The 19,075-nt window shown below is 46.5% G+C and overlaps 1 protein-coding gene across 6 annotated transcripts in view; it reads left to right on the forward strand.

The window, feature by feature from the left end:
• The window catches only part of LOC115123223 (tumor protein D54-like), a 43,992-nt gene that overhangs the window by 8,620 nt on the left and 16,297 nt on the right, over positions 1-19,075 (forward strand). For all 6 annotated transcript variants that reach the window (XM_065005140.1, XM_065005141.1, XM_065005138.1 and 3 more), the window contains exons 2-3: positions 6,758-6,960; positions 7,190-7,338. In XM_065005140.1, coding sequence (XP_064861212.1) covers positions 6,758-6,960; positions 7,190-7,338 — 352 coding nt within the window. The remainder of the gene's footprint in view (positions 1-6,757; positions 6,961-7,189; positions 7,339-19,075) is intronic.

Consider the following 19,075-nt stretch of genomic DNA (forward strand, 5'->3'; position numbering starts at 1 on the left):
ACCCTGTATATAGCCTCCACATTGACTCTGTACCGTAATACCCTGTATATAGCCTCCACATTGACTCTGTACTGTAACACCCTGTATATAGCCTCCACATTGACTCTGTACCGTAATACCCTGTATATAGCCTCCACATTGACTCTGTACCGTAATACCCTGTATATAGCCTCCACATTGACTCTGTACCGTAATACCCTGTATATAGCCACGCTATTGTTATTTTCCTGCTGCTCTTTAATGATTTAAGATGAGCATTTCACTGAAGTCTACACCTGTTGTATTTAGTGCATGTGACCATACTCTTAATCTTGTCCTGTGTGTCTGAATATGGAGAATTTGGAAACTATTGATGTCTCTGTTTTTTAATGCTTTCTTCCCCGCCTCCTAATTCAAATAAATCTGTCTGTTAGTAAATGGGTTTTTCCATCCCACTGATTCTGTAGTCTTGTCTTCACACAGATGACTTGGTGAATGGTTTTTAATGACCTATGTCAAGATGACTTTAGAATATCCATAATACATTGTCTGCCTATACCTGATTTTTTATTTTTTTTATTTTAAATGACCACACTCTCTCTTTAATTTTTTTAAAAAGATAACTTCGACTAAATGACAGTGACATGTTCGCATCCCCCATCATCTCTGCCAATAGTTTTTACGATTCTTTACAGGAAATATCGAAAATATTAGATCCCAAAATTGACAGTAGTTGGCTCCATTACCAGCATTTCTGGTCAGGAGGCACTTGAGGCAACTACTTTGTGACAGTTTGCGGCTTCCTTTTTGCACATTGGAGCAAATATCCTTTCGAGTCCCTCCTTGATATGTTTCCTCACATGAAGACCTTCTCCTGCCCCTTGGGCGTGGTCCCTACTTGACTACTGTTGGCCCTAACATTCTGTCTATTGTAAATAGTTCCCTGTTGGCCCTAACATTCTGTCTATTGTAAATAGTTCCCTGTTGGCCCTAACATTCTGTCTATTGTAAATAGTTCCCTGTTGGCCCTAACATTCTGTCTATTGTAAATAGTTCCCTGTTGGCCCTAACATTCTGTCTATTGTAAGTAGTTCCCTGTTGGCTCTAACATTCTGTCTATTGTAAGTAGTTCCCTGTTGGCCCTAACATTCTGTCTATTTTAAATAGTTCCCTGTTGGCCCTAACATTCTGTCTATTGTAAGTAGTTCCCTGTTGGCTCTAACATTCTGTCTATTGTAAATAGTTCCCTGTTGGCTCTAACATTCTGTCTATTGTAAATAGTTCCCTGTTGGCCCTAACATTCTGTCTCTGTTCCAACCTCTCATTTTATAAAGCCCGATCTAGACCACTCCTGACTAAATAATTATAGACCTTTCTCTATCTATCTATGTAAGGGGCAGCAGGGTAGCCTAGTGGTTAGAGCGTTGGACTAGTAACCGAAAGGATGCAAGTTTGAATCCCCGAGCTGACAAGGTACAAATCTGTCGTTCTGCCCCTGAACAGGCAGTTTACCCACTGTTCCTAGGACGCCATTGAAAATAAGAATTTGTTCTTAACTGACTTTGCCTAGTAAAATAAAGGTAAAATTTTAAAAAATATCTAAGATTTTGGAAAAAGTTGTTTTCAAGCCATTTGAGTATGAACAACTTATTTGGAAACCTCCAGTCGGGCTTCTGACCTCTTCACAGCACGAAAACGACTTTATTGAAAATCCGTAATGACCTTCTGTTCGCTGACGGTGAATGCTCTATCCTAGTTCATTTGGATCTCAGTTCTGTGTTTGATACTCGGGATCATAGCATCCTTGTTGACTGGCTGGAGAGGTGGGTGGGAGGCTATTGTAAATAGTTCCGACTGGTTCAGGTCATATCTTTTTGTAAATGTTTCTCAGTGAGAATTCTGTCTTTGTAAATAGTCCCCTGTTGGCACCTAACATCACTATTGTGTCCCCTGGGCCAACATTCTGTCTATTGAAATAGTTCCCTGTTGGCCCATGTAACATCCCCTCCCCATGTATAGTTCCCCCCTCCATTCTGTCTATGTATATACCCCCCTCCCCATGTATATCCTAACATCCCCCCCATGTATATCCTCCCCCATGTATATCCTCCCCCCATGTATATCCCCTCCCATGTATATCCCCCCATGTTGGCCTCCATTCTGTCTATGTATATCCCCCCCATGTATAACCCCCCCCCATGTATATCCCTGTTCCTCCTATGTATATCCCCCATGTATATCCCCCCTGTTGGCTCCCCCCATAACATTCTGTCTATGTAATAGTCCTCTCCCCAACATATCTGTCCCCATGTATATCCTCCCCCTCCCCTATTGTAAATATCCCCCCCCCATAACATTCCTCCCCCCATGTAAATAGTCCCTCCCCCCATGTATATCCTCCTCCCCATGTCATTTTATCCCCATGTATATCCCCCTCCTGACTAAATAATTATCCCCATGTATATCCCCTCCCCATGTATATCCTCCTCCCCATGTATATCCTCCCCCCATGTATATCCTCCCCCATGTATTTGAATCCCCGAGCCCCATGTATAAATCTGTCGTCCCCTCCCCCACTGTATAAAATAAGAATTTGTTCTTAAGGCATGTAAAACCCTCCTCCCCATGTATATCCCCCCATTTGTATATCCCCCCATGTATATCCTCCCCCATGTATATCCTCCCCCATGTATATCCCCCTCCCCATGTATATCCCCCTCCCCATGTATATCCTCCTCCCATGTATATTCCTCCCCATGTATATCCTCCTTCCCATGTATATGCTCCCCCTCCCCATGTTATCCCAGTTCTGTGTATGATCCCCCCATCCCCATCCTTGTTGATCCCCCTCCCCATGTATATCCTCCCCCCATGTATATCCCCCCCCATGTATATCCCCCCCATGTATATCCCCCCCCCCCATGTATATCCCTCCCCCATGTATATCCTCCCCCCATGTATATCCTCCTCCCCATGTATATCCCCCTCCCCATGTATATCCCCTCCCCCCATGTATATCCCCCTCCCCATGTATATCCCCCCTCCCCCCATGTATATCCTCCCCCCCATGTATATCCTCCCCCCATGTATATCCTCCCCCCCCCATGTATATCCCCCCATGTATATCCCTCCTCCCCATGTATATCCCCTCCATGTATATCCCCCCCATGTATATCCTCCCCCCATGTATATCCTCCCCCCATGTATATCCTCCTCCCCATGTATATCCTCCTCCCCATGTATATCCTCCTCCCCATGTATATCCCCCCCCTCCCCATGTATATCCCCCCCATGTATATCCTCCCCCCATGTATATCCTCCCCCCATGTATATCCTCCTCCCCATGTATATCCCCTCCCCATGTATATCCCCCCTCCCCATGTATATCCCCCTCCCCATGTATATCCTCCCCCCATGTATATCCTCCCCCCATGTATATCCTCCTCCCCATGTATATCCTCCTCCCCATGTATACCTCCCTCCCCCCCATGTATACCCCCCCCCCATGTATATCCCCATGTATACCCTCCTCCCCATGTATATCCTCCCCCATGTATATCCCCCTCCCCATGTATATCCTCCTCCCCATGTATATCCCCCTCCCCATGTATATCCCTCCCCCCATGTATATCCCTCCCCCCCATGTATATCCCCCCCCATGTATATCCCCCCCCCATGTATATCCCCCCCCCCCATGTATATCCCTCCCCCCATGTATATCCCTCCCCCATGTATATCCCCCCTCCCCATGTATATCCCCCCTCCCCATGTATATCCTCCCCCCATGTATATCCCCCTCCCCATGTATATCCCCTCCCCATGTATATCCCCCCCCATGTATATCCCTCCCCCATGTATATCCTCCCCCCATGTATATCCTCCCCCCCCATGTATATCCTCCTCCCCATGTATATCCTCCCCCCATGTATATCCCTCCCCCCCATGTATATCCCCCCCATGTATATCCCCCCCCATGTATATCCCCCCCCATGTATATCCTCCCCCATGTATATCCCCCCATGTATATCCCCCTCCCCATGTATATCCCCCCCCCATGTATATCCCCCCCATCCCCATGTATATCCCCCCCCCATGTATATCCTCCTCCCCATGTATATCCTCCTCCCCATGTATATCCTCCTCCCCATGTATATCCTCCCCCCATGTATATCCTCCTCCCCCCATGTATATCCTCCTCCCCATGTATATCCCCCCCCCATGTATATCCCCCCCCATGTATATCCTCCTCCCCATGTATATCCCCCCCCCCATGTATATCCCCCCCACCTCCCCATGTATATCCTCCTCCCCATGTATATCCTCCCCCCCATGTATATCCTCCCCCCCATGTATATCCTCCCCCCATGTATATCCTCCTCCCCATGTATATCCCCCCCCATGTATATCCCCCCCATGTATATCCCCCCCATGTATATCCTCCCCCCATGTATATCCTCCCCCATGTATATCCTCCCCTCCCCATGTATATCCCTCCCCATGTATATCCTCCTCCCCATGTATATCCTCCCCTCCCCATGTATATCCCCCCCCCATCCCCCCATGTATATCCCCCCTCCCCATGTATATCCCCCCCCCATGTATATCCCCCCTCCCCCCATGTATATCCCCTCCCCATGTATATCCCCTCCCCATGTATATCCCCCTCCCCATGTATATCCCCCTCCCCATGTATATCCCCCCATCCCCATGTATATCCTCCTCCCCATGTATATCCCCCCCCCCATGTATATCCCCCCCCATCCCCTCCCCATGTATATCCCCCATCCCCATGTATATCCCCCCCATGTATATCCTCCCCCCATGTATATCCCCCCCCATCCCCCCATGTATATCCCCCCCATGTATATCCTCCCCCCCCATGTATATCCCCTCCCCATGTATATCCCTCCCCCCATGTATATCCCCCCCCCCATGTATATCCCTGTATATCCCCCCCCATGTATATCCCCCCTCCCCATGTATATCCCCCCTCCCCCCATGTATATCCTCCTCCCCATGTATATCCCCCCCATGTATATCCTCCTCCCCATGTATATCCTCCTCCCCATGTATATCCTCCTCCCCATGTATATCCCCTCCCCATGTATATCCCCCTCCCCATGTATATCCCCTCCCCATGTATATCCTCCTCCCCATGTATATCCCCTCCCCATGTATATCCCTCCCCATGTATATCCCCCTCCCCATGTATATCCCCCCCCCCATGTATATCCCTCCCCCATGTATATCCCTCCCCCCCCATGTATATCCCCCCCCCATGTATATCCCCCCCCATGTATATCCCCCTCCCCCATGTATATCCCCCCCATGTATATCCTCCTCCCCCATGTATATCCCCCCCTCCCCCCCATGTATATCCCCTCCCCATGTATATCCCCCTCCCCATGTATATCCTCCTCCCCATGTATATCCCTCCCCCCATGTATATCCCTCCCCCCATGTATATCCTCCCCCCACCTCCCCATGTATATCCTCCTCCCCATGTATATCCTCCTCCCCTCCCCATGTATATCCCCCCCCCATGTATATCCCCCCCATGTATATCCTCCCCCCATGTATATCCTCCTCCCCATGTATATCCTCCTCCCCATGTATATCCTCCTCCCCATGTATATCCTCCCCCCATGTATATCCTCCCCCATGTATATCCTCCCCCATGTATATCCTCCCCCCATGTATATCCCCCTCCCCCCATGTATATCCCTCCCCCATGTATATCCCCCCCCCCCATGTATATCCCCCTCCCCCATGTATATCCCCCCCCATGTATATCCCCTCCCCATGTATATCATCCCCCTCCCCCATGTATATCATCCCCTCCCCATGTATATCCCCCTCCCCCATGTATATCCCCCCTCCCCATGTATATCCTCCTCCCCATGTATATCCTCCTCCCCATGTATATCCCCTCCCCATGTATATCCCCCATGTATATCCTCCTCTCCTCCCCATGTATATCCCCCCATGTATATCCTCCTCTCCTCCCCATGTATATCCCCCCCCATCCCCCATGTATATCCCCCCCCCCATGTATATCCTCCTCTCCTCCCCATGTATATCCCCCTCCCCCATGTATATCCCTCCCCCTTGGTGACATCATTCGCAGCTTTCAGTTTCGCTGCTATGCAGATGAGACACAGCTCTATTGACCAAGACCCAGTGACCAAGCTAGCGCAGTGACCCTTCACCAGTGCGTTGCTGACCCCAAATGTTAAATGTCTGACAATTTTGTATTTAAAATGTTTAAAAAAAAAATCTAATTAAAAAAAAATTCAGCTCAATGATATAAAATCTGAGGTGGTTCTATTTGGCAGCCCGACGTGCTAGAACTCAGATTGTAAATAACCTTTGTTCATTTGTCCACAAATCTCCCTACGAGCCAGGATGCAGCCAGAGATTCTCTGGCAGGGCACTGTTGACCATTCCAAGGTCTTTAGGTTGACGGCGAAGGGAGACTGGGCATTAGGACCCCTGGACTTAGGAGTGGTCTGCCAGAGGAGATCAGTGCTGATCGTTGCTGAAGAGACACTTTTTAAATTGATTTTTTATGAAGATGCTTTTCATGTCTGTTTTTAATTAGCTATCCTTTTGTTTACCTGTTTTTGTTAGCACTTTTATTTGATGTGAAGCACTTTTGTTACTTGTATTGAAAAGCGCTGTACCAATAAAGTTTATTATTATTACTGTAGATGACACTAACACATCAATTCAAGGCCTTCTACTCTCTCTCTCTCTCTCTCTCTCTCTCTCAACTCAGCATGCCCCCCTGCCCCCACTCTCTCTCTTGACCCAGACATCAACCTGAACTCTCCCAACAAGGGCCTGGGCCCTGCAGGAGGAGCAGACCCTCTGACTGATGTCCCCGTGGAGGGCGGAGCCGTGGGGGTATCCTCCATCAACACGTTACCCCCGGGGCTCACAGAGGAGGAGGCTGAGGAGATCCGCTCTGAGCTAGTCAAGGTATGGTTCTGTCTGCCGGTGTCTGTCAGCTGGAATCAATATAGGCCTCGTGTTCTGTCTGTTGTCCCTGTGCTCTAATTTGATCACAACCCTTTTTTTGACTGAGTTTGATTTACTAATAATCGGTCCCACGAACATTTGAGTGGAACTTTTTGTTTCAGACAAGGGTAATGTTCATAACTAGGTTTGGCCCAGCCAGTGGTTGACCGCTCTGGTGTGTTGCTGTCAGGTGGAAGAGGAGATCAGCACCCTGAGACAGGTGCTCCTGGCCAAAGAGAAGCATTCTGCTGAGCTTAAGAGGAAGCTGGGGCTGAGCCCCCTCAACGAGCTCAAACAGAACCTCACCAAGGGGTGGCAGGACGTCCAGATCTCTAATGCGTAAGTAGAAGATCCTTTAAAAAATTGAGACTTAAATTTAAAAAATGTATCTGTAATATTCTTCTTCTTAGGTTGTTAAAATAACATCAAGTTATCGCTTGCAGTAACGTCAGGAAATAGATTGTTCTAGACGCTCTCTGCTGTTCCCTTCTATCCTTCTGGCCTGGTCAGGGCTTTTAGTGTAGACTGGAGTGGCCCTGTGAGTGCGGAGTGGCCCTGTGAGTGCGGAGTGGCCCTGTGAGTGCGGAGTGGCCCTGTGAGTGCGGAGTGGCCCTGTGAGTGCGGAGTGGCCCTGTGAGTGCGGAGTGGCCCTGTGAGTGCGGAGTGGCCCTGTGAGTGCGGAGTGGCCCTGTGAGTGCGGAGTGGCCCTGTGAGTGCGGAGTGGCCCTGTGAGTGCGGAGTGGCCCTGTGAGTGCGGAGTGGCCCTGTGAGTGGCCCTGTGAGTGGCCCTGTGAGTGGCCCTGTGAGTGGCCCTGTGAGTGGCCCTGTGAGTGGCCCTGTGAGTGGCCCTGTGAGTGGCCCTGTGAGTGGCCCTGTGAGTGGCCCTGTGAGTGGCCCTGTGAGTGGCCCTGTGAGTGCGGAGTGTGAGTGGCCCTGTGAGTGCGGAGTGTGAGTGGCCCTGTGAGTGCGGAGTGTGAGTGGCCCTGTGGGTGGCCCTGTGGGTGGCCCTGCGAGTGCGGGGTGGCCCTGCGAGTGCGGTGCGGGTGGCCCTGCGAGTGCGGTGCGGGGTTGCCCTGCGAGTGCGGTGCGGGGTGGCCCTGCGAGTGCGGTGCGGGGTGGCCCTGCGAGTGCGGTGCGGGGTGGCCCTGCGAGTGCGGTGCGGGGTGGCCCTGCGAGTGCGGTGCGGGGTGGCCCTGCGAGTGCGGTGCGGGGTGGCCCTGCGAGTGCGGTGCGGGGTGGCCCTGCGAGTGCGGTGCGGGGTGGCCCTGCGAGTGCGGGGTGGCCCTGCGAGTGCGGGGTGGCCCTGCGAGCGTGCGGGGTGGCCCTGCGAGTGCGGTGCGGGGTGGCCCTGCGAGTGCGGGGTGGCCCTGCGAGTGCGGGGTGGCCCTGCGAGTGCGGGGTGGCCCTGCGAGTGCGGGGTGGCCCTGCGAGTGTGGGTCCACAGCTGTTAGTACACTGAAGTGAACATCGAGGCAGATGTGATCCGTAGGCTTTTACAATCACGTCCGTCTACTTCGACCTCTGACCCTACTCAAATATTCCTTTTGCCGTTTGTGATGACTCGTGCCGTAACTCTCTGTAATTTCAACGTTCAAACGGCCCCGTTGCGTTTTATATAAGTAGCATGATTCAACGTTCAAACGGCCCCGTTGCGTTTTATATAAGTAGCATGATTCAACGTTCAAACGGCCCCGTTGCGTTTTATATAAGTAGCATGATTCAACGTTCAAAAGGCCCCGTTGCGTTTTATATAAGTAGCATGATTCAACGTTCAAAAGGCCCCGTTGCGTTTTATATAAGTAGCATGATTCAACGTTCAAAAGGCCCGTTAGCGTTTTATATAAGTAGCATGATTCAACGTTCAAACGGCCCCGTTAGCGTTTTATATAAGTAGCATGATTCAACGTTCAAACGGCCCCGTTGCGTTTTATATAAGTAGCATGATTCAACGTTCAAACGGCCCCGTTGCATTTTATATAAGTAGCATGATTCAACGTTCAAACGGCCCCGTTGCGTTTATATAAGTAGCATGATTCAACGTTCAAACGGCCCCGTTGCGTTTTATATAAGTAGCATGATTCAAAATGTTATTGGTCACATACACATGGTTAGCAGATGTTAATGGTCACATACACATGGTTAGTAGACGTTAATGGTCACATACACATGGTTAGTAGACGTTAATGGTCACATACACATGGTTAGTAGACGTTAATGGTCACATACACATGGTTAGTAGACGTTAATGGTCACATACACATGGTTAGTAGACGTTAATGGTCACATACACATGGTTAGTAGACGTTAATGGTCACATACACATGGTTAGTAGACGTTAATGGTCACATGGTTAGCAGACGTTAATGGTCACATGGTTAGCAGACGTTAATGGTCACATACACATGGTTAGTAGACGTTAATGGTCACATACACATGGTTAGCAGATGTTATTGGTCACATGGTTAGTAGATGTTAATGGTCACATACACATGGTTAGTAGATGTTATTGGTCACATGGTTAGCAGATGTTAATGGTCACATACACATGGTTAGTAGATGTTAATGGTCACATACACATGGTTAGCAGATGTTAATGCGAGTGTAGCGGGAAAAATGGTTGTGCTTCTAGTTCCCGATCATGCAGTAATATTCTAGCATATCATCCTAGCATCTTTTAGATTTGAGTGAAGAATGTTTTCATTTTGAAAACAGAATTTAGAAGAATTGATGTTTAGTCAATGACACATATTACCAAGTCAAAATAGTTTTTATTTATTTTTGATGTTGATAGTGTAATCAGTCAGCGTCAGTGATTGAAGTTTCTGAGATAGCCTTAGTTAATAGATTGATTCTCTTCCTCCTCCTCAGATATAAATATTTAAATTAGCTGATGGTTTTATCCAAAGAGACCTACAGTAGATGAGTTCATGGTCACATACCATGACCTTTTAGCAGATGTTATTGCGTCATGCTCATGCAACAGATGTTACCATCTCACATACATATGGTTAGCAGACAAAACCTAACATGTTAGTCTTGCATACTGAATGCCTGATTTCTACTGGTCACTGGCCTGGCTAGATGTTCTGGTCCAATCTGGAAGATGTTAGTGGTCACATGGTTCAGATGTTTTTTAATGTTCAGTTACACTATTTATTAGTAGATGTTATTATAATCATGGTTTTATATTAATTATTTTAAAAAAATAACAACTTTAAATGTTATGTGGATTGAATGTTTTAACACAGAATCAAATAATGAAAGTCCCATGATGGTAGTGACTGTTATTATGGTAATCACTTACTAACAGTCATCCACTTTAAATATTTCAGTTATTGTGTCTTATATTTAGTTTTATGTTAATGGTAAATACAGTTATTGGTCTTAAATTTAGTTTTATTTGATTTAAATGGTTCAGATGTTAATGTGTCTTATTACATTTAGTTTTATTTAATTTAAATATTTCAGTTATTGTGTCTTATTACATTTAGTTTTATTTAATTTAAATATTTCAGTTATTGTGTCTTATTACATTTAGTTTTATTTGACTTTATATTATTTAGTTCAAGTCATCTCATCTCTGTAGTGCTGCTGGTCACTATTTTAGTAGTTTTTCAAAGTAATTAAGGTGTGATTTTATGACTGAACTACATCAGTCAGATTTAGATCATGGTTAGTTTCTGTTAATCTGTCTCTCTCTGGAAAATGGTTGTCTTCTGTTCCTCTCATGCTCTCTATTCTAGCATATCTCTAGCTCTTTTAGATTTGAGTGAAGAATGTTTTCATTTTGAAAACAGAATTTAGAAGAATTGATGTTTAGTCTGACACCATATATTACTCTGTCAAAATGTCTCTCTGTTATTTATTTTTTGATGTTGATAGTCTCAGTCAGCTCAGTGATTGAAGTTTCTGAAGTAGCCTTAGTTAATAGATTGATTCTTCTCCTCCTCAGATATCTCTGATCTCTCTGTCTCTTCTCTGTCTTCTGTTCTCTCAAAGAACTCTGTACAGTGAGTTCATAGGTGGAATTGAACCCACGACCTTTGTCTCTCTGCGTTGCTCTAGCTGCTCATGCTAACAGAGGACCACTCTCTGCCAGATATATCTTAGCACGACAAAACCTAAGTGTCTTGCATACTGAATGCCTGATTTCTACTGTCTCTCTGGCCTGGCTCTCTGTCTTGGTCCAATCTGGAAAGTTAGTGCTACAGAACATTTCAGTGCTTTTTTAAAAAAAAAAAAAAAAAATTTGACCAGACAATTTAGTATGGTCATTGTAGTTTATAATCATTTTTAATTAACTATTAGAATATTGGCCTTTGAAAACTAACAACTTTAAATGCATTATGGGATTGAATGTTTTAATCTAGAGAAACAAATAATGAAAGCTCATGATGGTAAAACATGTCCAAAATGGAATTCAAGTAATTAAGTTATATCAATGAGTTTTAAAAGAAAACCAAACTAAATGTGTCTTAAATTTAGTTTTATTTAATTTAAAGGTAACAGACATTGTGTCAGAACATTTAGTTTTATTTGAATTAAATATTTCAGCCTATTGTGTCTGTTACATTTAGTTTTATTTAATCTTAAATATTTCAGTTATTGTGTCTATTACATTTAGTTTTATTTAATTTAAATATTTCAGTTATTGTGTCTTATTACATTTAGTTTTATTTGACACCTGCCGTGGGCTATTTAGTTCTGCAGTCGTACCCTCTCTGTATCATTGTGGTCTTGCTCCTATAACACTTGTCCTTTTGTAGTTTTTCAAAGTAATTGTGTGAAAAACTCACATTCCTGATACCATCTGTTTTATATCAGCAAGTTTCAGTTTTAACTTGGCAGAAAGATGCAGGGTCTCCTAGTTATCCCGGTGCATTGGGAGTCGTCTCTGTTTTCTCACTGTCTCAGTTCTGATCTTGTTTCACCTTTTTGCAGATAGAAATGTCTGTCTCTGACGTCTTATTTTATTCTACATGTCAGAAGTTTGTTTTGTTCTACATAATATATTTCTGTCTCATTCCACTCTGTACTGCCTCTCTTTCTCTCTGTCTCTTCTCTCTCTCTCTGTCTTTCTGTCTCTCTGTCTCTCTCTCTCTCTCTCTCTCTCTCTCTGTCTCTCTGTCTTTGTCTCTTCTCTCTCTGTCCTTCTGTCTCTCTCTGTCTCTCTCTCTCTCTCTCTGTCATGCTTTAACGTGCCACTGTCTGTTCTCCAAAGAGTTGCTGTCTATCCTCGACTAACCCTCTCTAGTCCCTTCTGTCTCTCTGTCTCTCTCTGTTGGGGAAACTCTCTGTCTGCTGTCTCTGGGAAATGGCTTGTAGTACTCTCTGAGGGAGCTCTCTCTAGATCCATCTCTTTTTCCCCTTTTGGATGGGTGGCTAACTGGCAATGACTCTCTGTCTCTCTCTTCTATCACTTCCTGTGTCCTGTGCTGTATTTCCTGTTAACATCCAGGATGTCACCTTGCATTCTCATTCTCACTTCCTCTGAACCAACAACTTAATATCTCTGATAGTTTTATCACTAGGTTTGGTCTCTCTCCTCTGTTCATAACATCCTTCTCTCGTCCTGTCTTGAAGGTATTACTGTCTTAGTCCGTCTCCCGCCAAAAACAACAAATGCCCACTGGGTGTTTAATTAAAGAATGCAAAAACAAAATTTAAAACGAATAATGGTCAAATTTAGTTGAAGGCTGCAGATAAATTTATTAATTAACTAAACTAAAATAAACAAATTGCAAAAAACAGGAAATCCCATCTACATATATAGGTAGGAGTTACCGAATGTCATTTGTGGTGAGTTTGGATATTTACAAGTGAATGTGAACGAGAAACATTGTGCAAATGAACAACGTTTTGAAGCACGCTTGTCTGAAGGAAGAACAGCAGTGGCTCTGGAGCAGCATGTGAAAACACTGTCTGTGTGGAGTCTGGAGTCGCTAGGGCAACGGGCCTACCTGAAATGCTCTGAGAAAGGGGTCAACAGGCTATGAAAAGGGGACAAGGTGAAAGGGAGATCTGAGTCAAACGAAAGCATGGATGGTGGCAGCTTGTAGCAAATAACAGCCAGCCTGGCACTGTGACACGAGCAAGTTAACACTGATGCCCAGTCACCTGTTTTAAAATTCAGAACCAACTGAGAAACCTATGTTTAAGTTGCTAGTGGAATGAGAAATTTTATTTTTTCACCCTCATAGAAATATCTTGCTGTGTTTTTGTAAACGTGGGCTAAAAATGCTTATTGTAATTTCTGGCATCAGATAATTTTGTGCTTGCAGTATGCACTTGTCCACTTGGATGAGAATTCACCAAAAAAACTCACATTCCCATGATACATTCTATCAGCAGAGAACACTCTGATGTGGAGCTACTGTTCTCCATCATTCTATCAGCAGAGAACACATCTGTTTTCATATAAGCTACTGTTTCCATCATTCTAATACAGTCTGAGTTTTCTCCAATTCTATCAGCACTCTGATGTGGAGCTACTGTTATCCTATCAGCATTGGGAGTCTGTTCATCATTCTATCAGCAGACATACTGATTTTCCACTGTTCAGTTGGGAGCTATTGTTTCATCATTTTGCAGATAGAAATGTTCACAATTCTATCAGTAGAGCTGACGTGATTATTTTATTCTACATGTCAGAAGTTTGTTTTGTTCTCCATCATTCTATCAGCAGACAGCACTCTGATGTGGAGCCTCTCTGTTCTCCATCATTCTATCTGTCCTTCTGTCTCTTTCTCTCACTCTGATGTCTTTCTGTTCTCCTGTCTTCTATCAGTCTCTCTGATGTGGAGTCTTTCTGTCTCTCCATCATGTCTCTTCAGCAGACTCTTCACTCTGATGTGGAGCTACTGTTCTCCATCATTCTATCAGCAGACAGTTGGTTCACTTGATGTGGAGCTACTGTTCTGCATCATTCTATCAAAGACTGCTGTCTGAGACTGGGGCTACTGTTCTCCATCATTCTATCAGCAGACAGCACTCTGAGATCCAGCTACTGTTCTCCATTTTGGATCAGCAGACAGACTGATGTGAGCTCTGTTCTCCATCATTCTATCACTTCCTGTGTCCCTGTGCTGTCATTTCAGCAGACAACACTCCAGGATGTCACCTACTGTTTCCATCATTCTATTCCTCAGACAGACATGTGGAACTTAATATCTCTGATAGTTCTATCAGCAGTTTGATGTGGAGCTACTGTTCTCCATCATTCTATCAGCAGACAGACTGATGTGGAGCTACTGTTCTCCATCATTCTATCAGCAGACAGCACTCTGATGTGGAGCTACTGTTCTCCATATTATCAGCAGACAGCAGACAAAACCATCTGAGACAGCACTGTGGAGCTACTGTTCTCCATCATTGGGGCAAAAAACAACCCAAATATCAGCAGACAGACTGATGTGGAGCTACTGTTCTCCGCATTCTATCAGCAGACAGCACTCTGAAAAACAGGAAATACTGTCTCCATCATTCTATCAGCAGACAGCACTCATTTGTGGTGAGTTTCCATCATTCTACCAGCAGACATCACTGATGTGGAGCTACATTGTCCATCATTCTATCAGCAGACAGCACTCTGATGTGGAGCTACTGTTCTCCATCATTCTAAGCAGACAGCACTGATGTGGAGCTACTGTTCTCCATCATTCTATCAGCAGACAGCACTCTGATGTGGAGCCTACTGCTCCATCATTCTACCAGCAGACAGCACTCTGATGTGGAGCTACTGTTCTCCATCATTCTATCAGAGACAGACTGATGTGGAGCTACTGTTCTCCATCATTCTATCAGCAGACAGCACTGATGTGGAGCTTCTGTTCTCCATCATTCTATCAGCAGACAGATTGATGTGGAGCTACTGTTCTCCATCAATTCTATCAGCAGACAGCACTCTGATGCCCAGCACTGTTCTCCATCATTCAGCAGCAGACAGCACTCTGATGTGGAGCTTACTTGCTCCATCATTCTATCAGCAGACAGACTGATTGGAGCTACTGTTCTCCGTCATTCTATCAGCAGACAGCACTCTGATGTTTGGAGCTACTGTTTAAATCATTCTATCAGCAGACAGCACTCTGATGTGGAGCTACTGTTCTCCATCATTCTACCAGCAGACATCACTCTGATGTGGAGCTACTGTTCTCCATCATTCTATCAGCAGACAGCACTCTGATGTGGAGCTACTGTTCTCCATCATTCTATCAGCAGAGAACACTCTGATGTGGAGCTACTGTTCTCCATCATTCTATCAGCAGAGAACACTCTGATGTGGAGCTACTGTTCTCCATCATTCTATCAGCAGACAGCACTCTGATGTGGAGCTACTGTTCTCCATCATTCTATCAGCAGACAGACTGATGTGGAGCTACTGTTCTCCATCATTCTATCAGCAGACAGCACTCTGATGTGGAGCTACTGTTCTCCATCATTCTATCAGCAGACAGCACTCTGATGTGGAGCTACTGTTCTCCATCATTCTATCAGCAGACAGACTGATGTGGAGCTACTGTTCTCCATCATTCTATCAGCAGACAGCACTCTGATGTGGAGCTACTGTTCTCCATCATTCTATCAGCAGACAGATTGATGTGGAGCTACTGTTCTCCATCAATTCTATCAGCAGACAGCACTCTGATGTGGAGCTACTGTTCTCCATCATTCTATCAGCAGACAGACTGATGTGGAGCTACTGTTCTCCATCATTCTATCAGCAGACAGCACTCTGATGTGGAGCTACTGTTCTCCATCATTCTATCAGCAGACAGCACTCTGATGTGGAGCTACTGTTCTCCATCATTCTATCAGCAGACAGCACTCTGATGTGGAGCTACTGTTCTCCATCATTCTATCAGCAGACAGCACTCTGATGTGGAGCTACTGTTCTCCATCATTCTACCAGCAGACAGACTGATGTGGAGCTACTGTTCTCCATCATTCTATCAGCAGACAGCACTCTGATGTGGAGCTACTGTTCTCCATCATTCTACCAGCAGACAGCACTCTGATGTGGAGCTACTGTTCTCCATCATTCTATCAGCAGACAGACTGATGTGGAGCTACTGTTCTCCATCATTCTATCAGCAGACAGACTGATGTGGAGCTACTGTTTTTCAGTGTAGCCAGACTACTTTTGTTAAAAATGCCAGATTAGGATGACATTGTTTCTATGATAAACATTTAAAAAATATGATGTCCATGCATAATATTAGCTAAACTAATATATAAAACTTGCTTTTTCATTGTAATCTCATTTACTTGTGTGACTGCCAGCCAAATAGTGTCACAAATGAAGCTGTTTTCTGCCGAATGTGATCACTCTCTCTATTGAAGCAACCAAAAACCCCACTGACTTTCAATATAAACCGCGACCCCTGTCAATACAGCAGGGGGGCGGCAGGGTAGCCTAGTGGTTAGAGCGTAGAGGCGGCAGGGTAGCCTAGTGGTTAGAGCGTAGGGGCGGCAGGGTAGCCTAGTGGTTAGAGCGTAGGGGCGGCAGGGTAGCCTAGTGGTTAGAGCGTAGGGGCGGCAGGGTAGCCTAGTGGTTAGAGCGTAGGGGCGGCAGGGTAGCCTAGTGGTTAGAGCGTAGGGCGGCAGGGTAGCCTAGTGGTTAGAGCGTAGGGGCGGCAGGGTAGCCTAGTGGTTAGAGCGTAGGGCGGCAGGGTAGCCTAGTGGTTAGAGCGTAGGGGCGGCAGGGTAGCCTAGTGGTTAGAGCGTAGGGGCGGCAGGGTAGCCTAGTGGTTAGAGCGTAGGGGCGGCAGGGTAGCCTAGTGGTTAGAGCGTAGGGGCGGCAGGGTAGCCTAGTGGTAAGAGCGTAGGGGCGGCAGGGTAGCCTAGTGGTAAGAGCGTTGGACTAGTAACCGAAAGGTTGCAAGTTCAAATCCCCGAGCTGACAAGGTACAAATCTGTCATTCTGCCCCTGAACAAGGCAGTTACCCCACTGTTCCCAGGCCGTCATTGAAAATAAGAATTTGTTCTTTAACTGATTTGCCTAGTTAAATAAAGGTAAAATAAATAAAAAATACACAGCTGGACTTCCATGTTCCCACTTTCTCCCGTTGTGCTAGTTACAAACAAACACACTGTGGGAATTACCATAAACTTCCATAATGTGGACCGTAGGAATAAAGAATTCTGTCTGGGTTTTTTTTTCTCCTAATCTATTGCACAAGTCGACTGCATGTATTCTTAGTTAAAATAGCTACAAATATAACAATTTATTGAGGATGTTGGAGAGAGAAAAAGCATTTGCGTGGCTATTTCCAAATAGCCAAGTATAGATTTCAAGCCTGGTTATAACTCCCTTCTGTTAGTTTGGAGGTTGATTTTTCACGCTTAAAACGAGGGTAACTGAAATACATGGGGGGTGGTGACGTTTTCCCCCTCTTTCACTATACATTTCATTATATCCTACATCTCTGTGTTAAGGCAGTGAAACTACCACATTCACTGTTGCTGCAGAAAATGGAATTGTCTGGGGTGGCTGAAGGCCTAAATGAAGACATGGTGCTTATTTGTCAGCTATCTTACACTGTCCTTTCAGCGCATAAATATAACACACACACACACACACACACACACACACACAGAGAGCAGAGTTTCTCCACCAGACAAACAGCCCAGACCTGCCACAGGATTGTGTGGGAGAGGAGAGGGGAGGATTGGAATGTGAGAGAGACTGAAAGAGAGCTGGACTGATAAACGACCATGGGCAGCGAGGGGGAGAGACGACAGTGGGCTGGTCCCCAAAAAACGGTTGTCTTGCTTGATCAGTGATGTGACTCGGGAGAGTCGTCGGTCGCGCGGCTCGGGAGAGTCGTCGGTCGCGCGGCTCGGGAGAGTCGTCGTCGGTCGCGCGTCTCGGGAGAGTCGTCGTCGGTCGCGCGTCTCGGGAGTCGTCGTCGGTCGCGCGGCTCGGGAGTCGTCGTCGGTCGCGGAGTCGCTCGTCGGTCGCGCTGACTCGGGAGAGTCGTCGAGTCGCCGGCTCGGGAGTCGCTCGGTCTCGGGAGTCGCCGTCGGTCGCGCGCTCGGGAGAGTCGTCGGTCGCGCGCTCTCGGGAGTCGTCGTCGGTCGCGCTGCCTCGGGAGTCGTCGTCGGTCGCGCCTCGGGGTCGCTCGCGGTCGCGCGGCTCGGTCGTCGTCCGGTCGCGGCTCGGGAGTCGTCGTCGGTCGCGCGTCTCGGGGGAGTCGTCGTCGGTCGCGCGTCTCGGGAGTCGTCGTCGGTCGCGCGTCTCGGGAGTCGTCGTCGGTCGCGCGTCTCGGGAGTCGAGTCGTCGGTCGCGCGCCTCGAGTCGCCGCGATCGCGCGCTCGGGGAGTCGCCGGGTCGCGCGTCTCGAGTCGCTGCGGTCGCGCCTCGAGTCGCTCGCCGGTCGCGCGGCTCGGGAGAGACGTCGGTCGCGCGGCTCGGGAGAGTCGTCGGTCGCGCGGCTCGGAGTGAGGATGTAGAATGAACGAGAGTGCCTGTGTAGGGATGACGCTATGGCTGGTGATGCTAGTATCAAAAAATAATGAGAATAATCCATAGCAAAAAATGAAAACGTGAAACAGACTCGACTCTTTTGGTCTTTTTAAAACCTGCTGTATGTAAAATATTGTGTTCTATACATTGGAAAATAAATGTTTTATTTCCAACATTAGGGTTTTGTCCTTAAACAAGTGAAATCCACTTCGTGTTTTATTTCCAACATTAGGGTTTTGTCCTTAAACAAGTGAAATCCACTTCGTGTTTTATTTCCAACATTAGGGTTTTGTCCTTAAACAAGTGAAATCCACTTCGTGTTTTATTTCCAACATTAGGGTTTTGTCCTTAAACAAGTGAAATCCGCTTCGTGTTTTTGTTTCTTTGCCACGATACTAACGAGTGTCGCCATACTGGTATGGTCCTGGGCCCTAGAAGACAGGTATTTTATTTGGTTTGTCTGTGTGTTGCGTGGGAGATCTCTTAATTGGGTCTAGACAGAATCATCAGTGTATCAGTGTTTTTACAGATGCATTAGTCAGACTACAACTACAGCAATGCTTGCTATGTATTTAATTTCCATTGTAGACAGCAGAACTAAAGCCTCAT

Source organism: Oncorhynchus nerka, linkage group LG20 (genome assembly GCF_034236695.1).
Source record: "Oncorhynchus nerka isolate Pitt River linkage group LG20, Oner_Uvic_2.0, whole genome shotgun sequence".
Taxonomy (NCBI): domain Eukaryota; kingdom Metazoa; phylum Chordata; class Actinopteri; order Salmoniformes; family Salmonidae; genus Oncorhynchus; species Oncorhynchus nerka.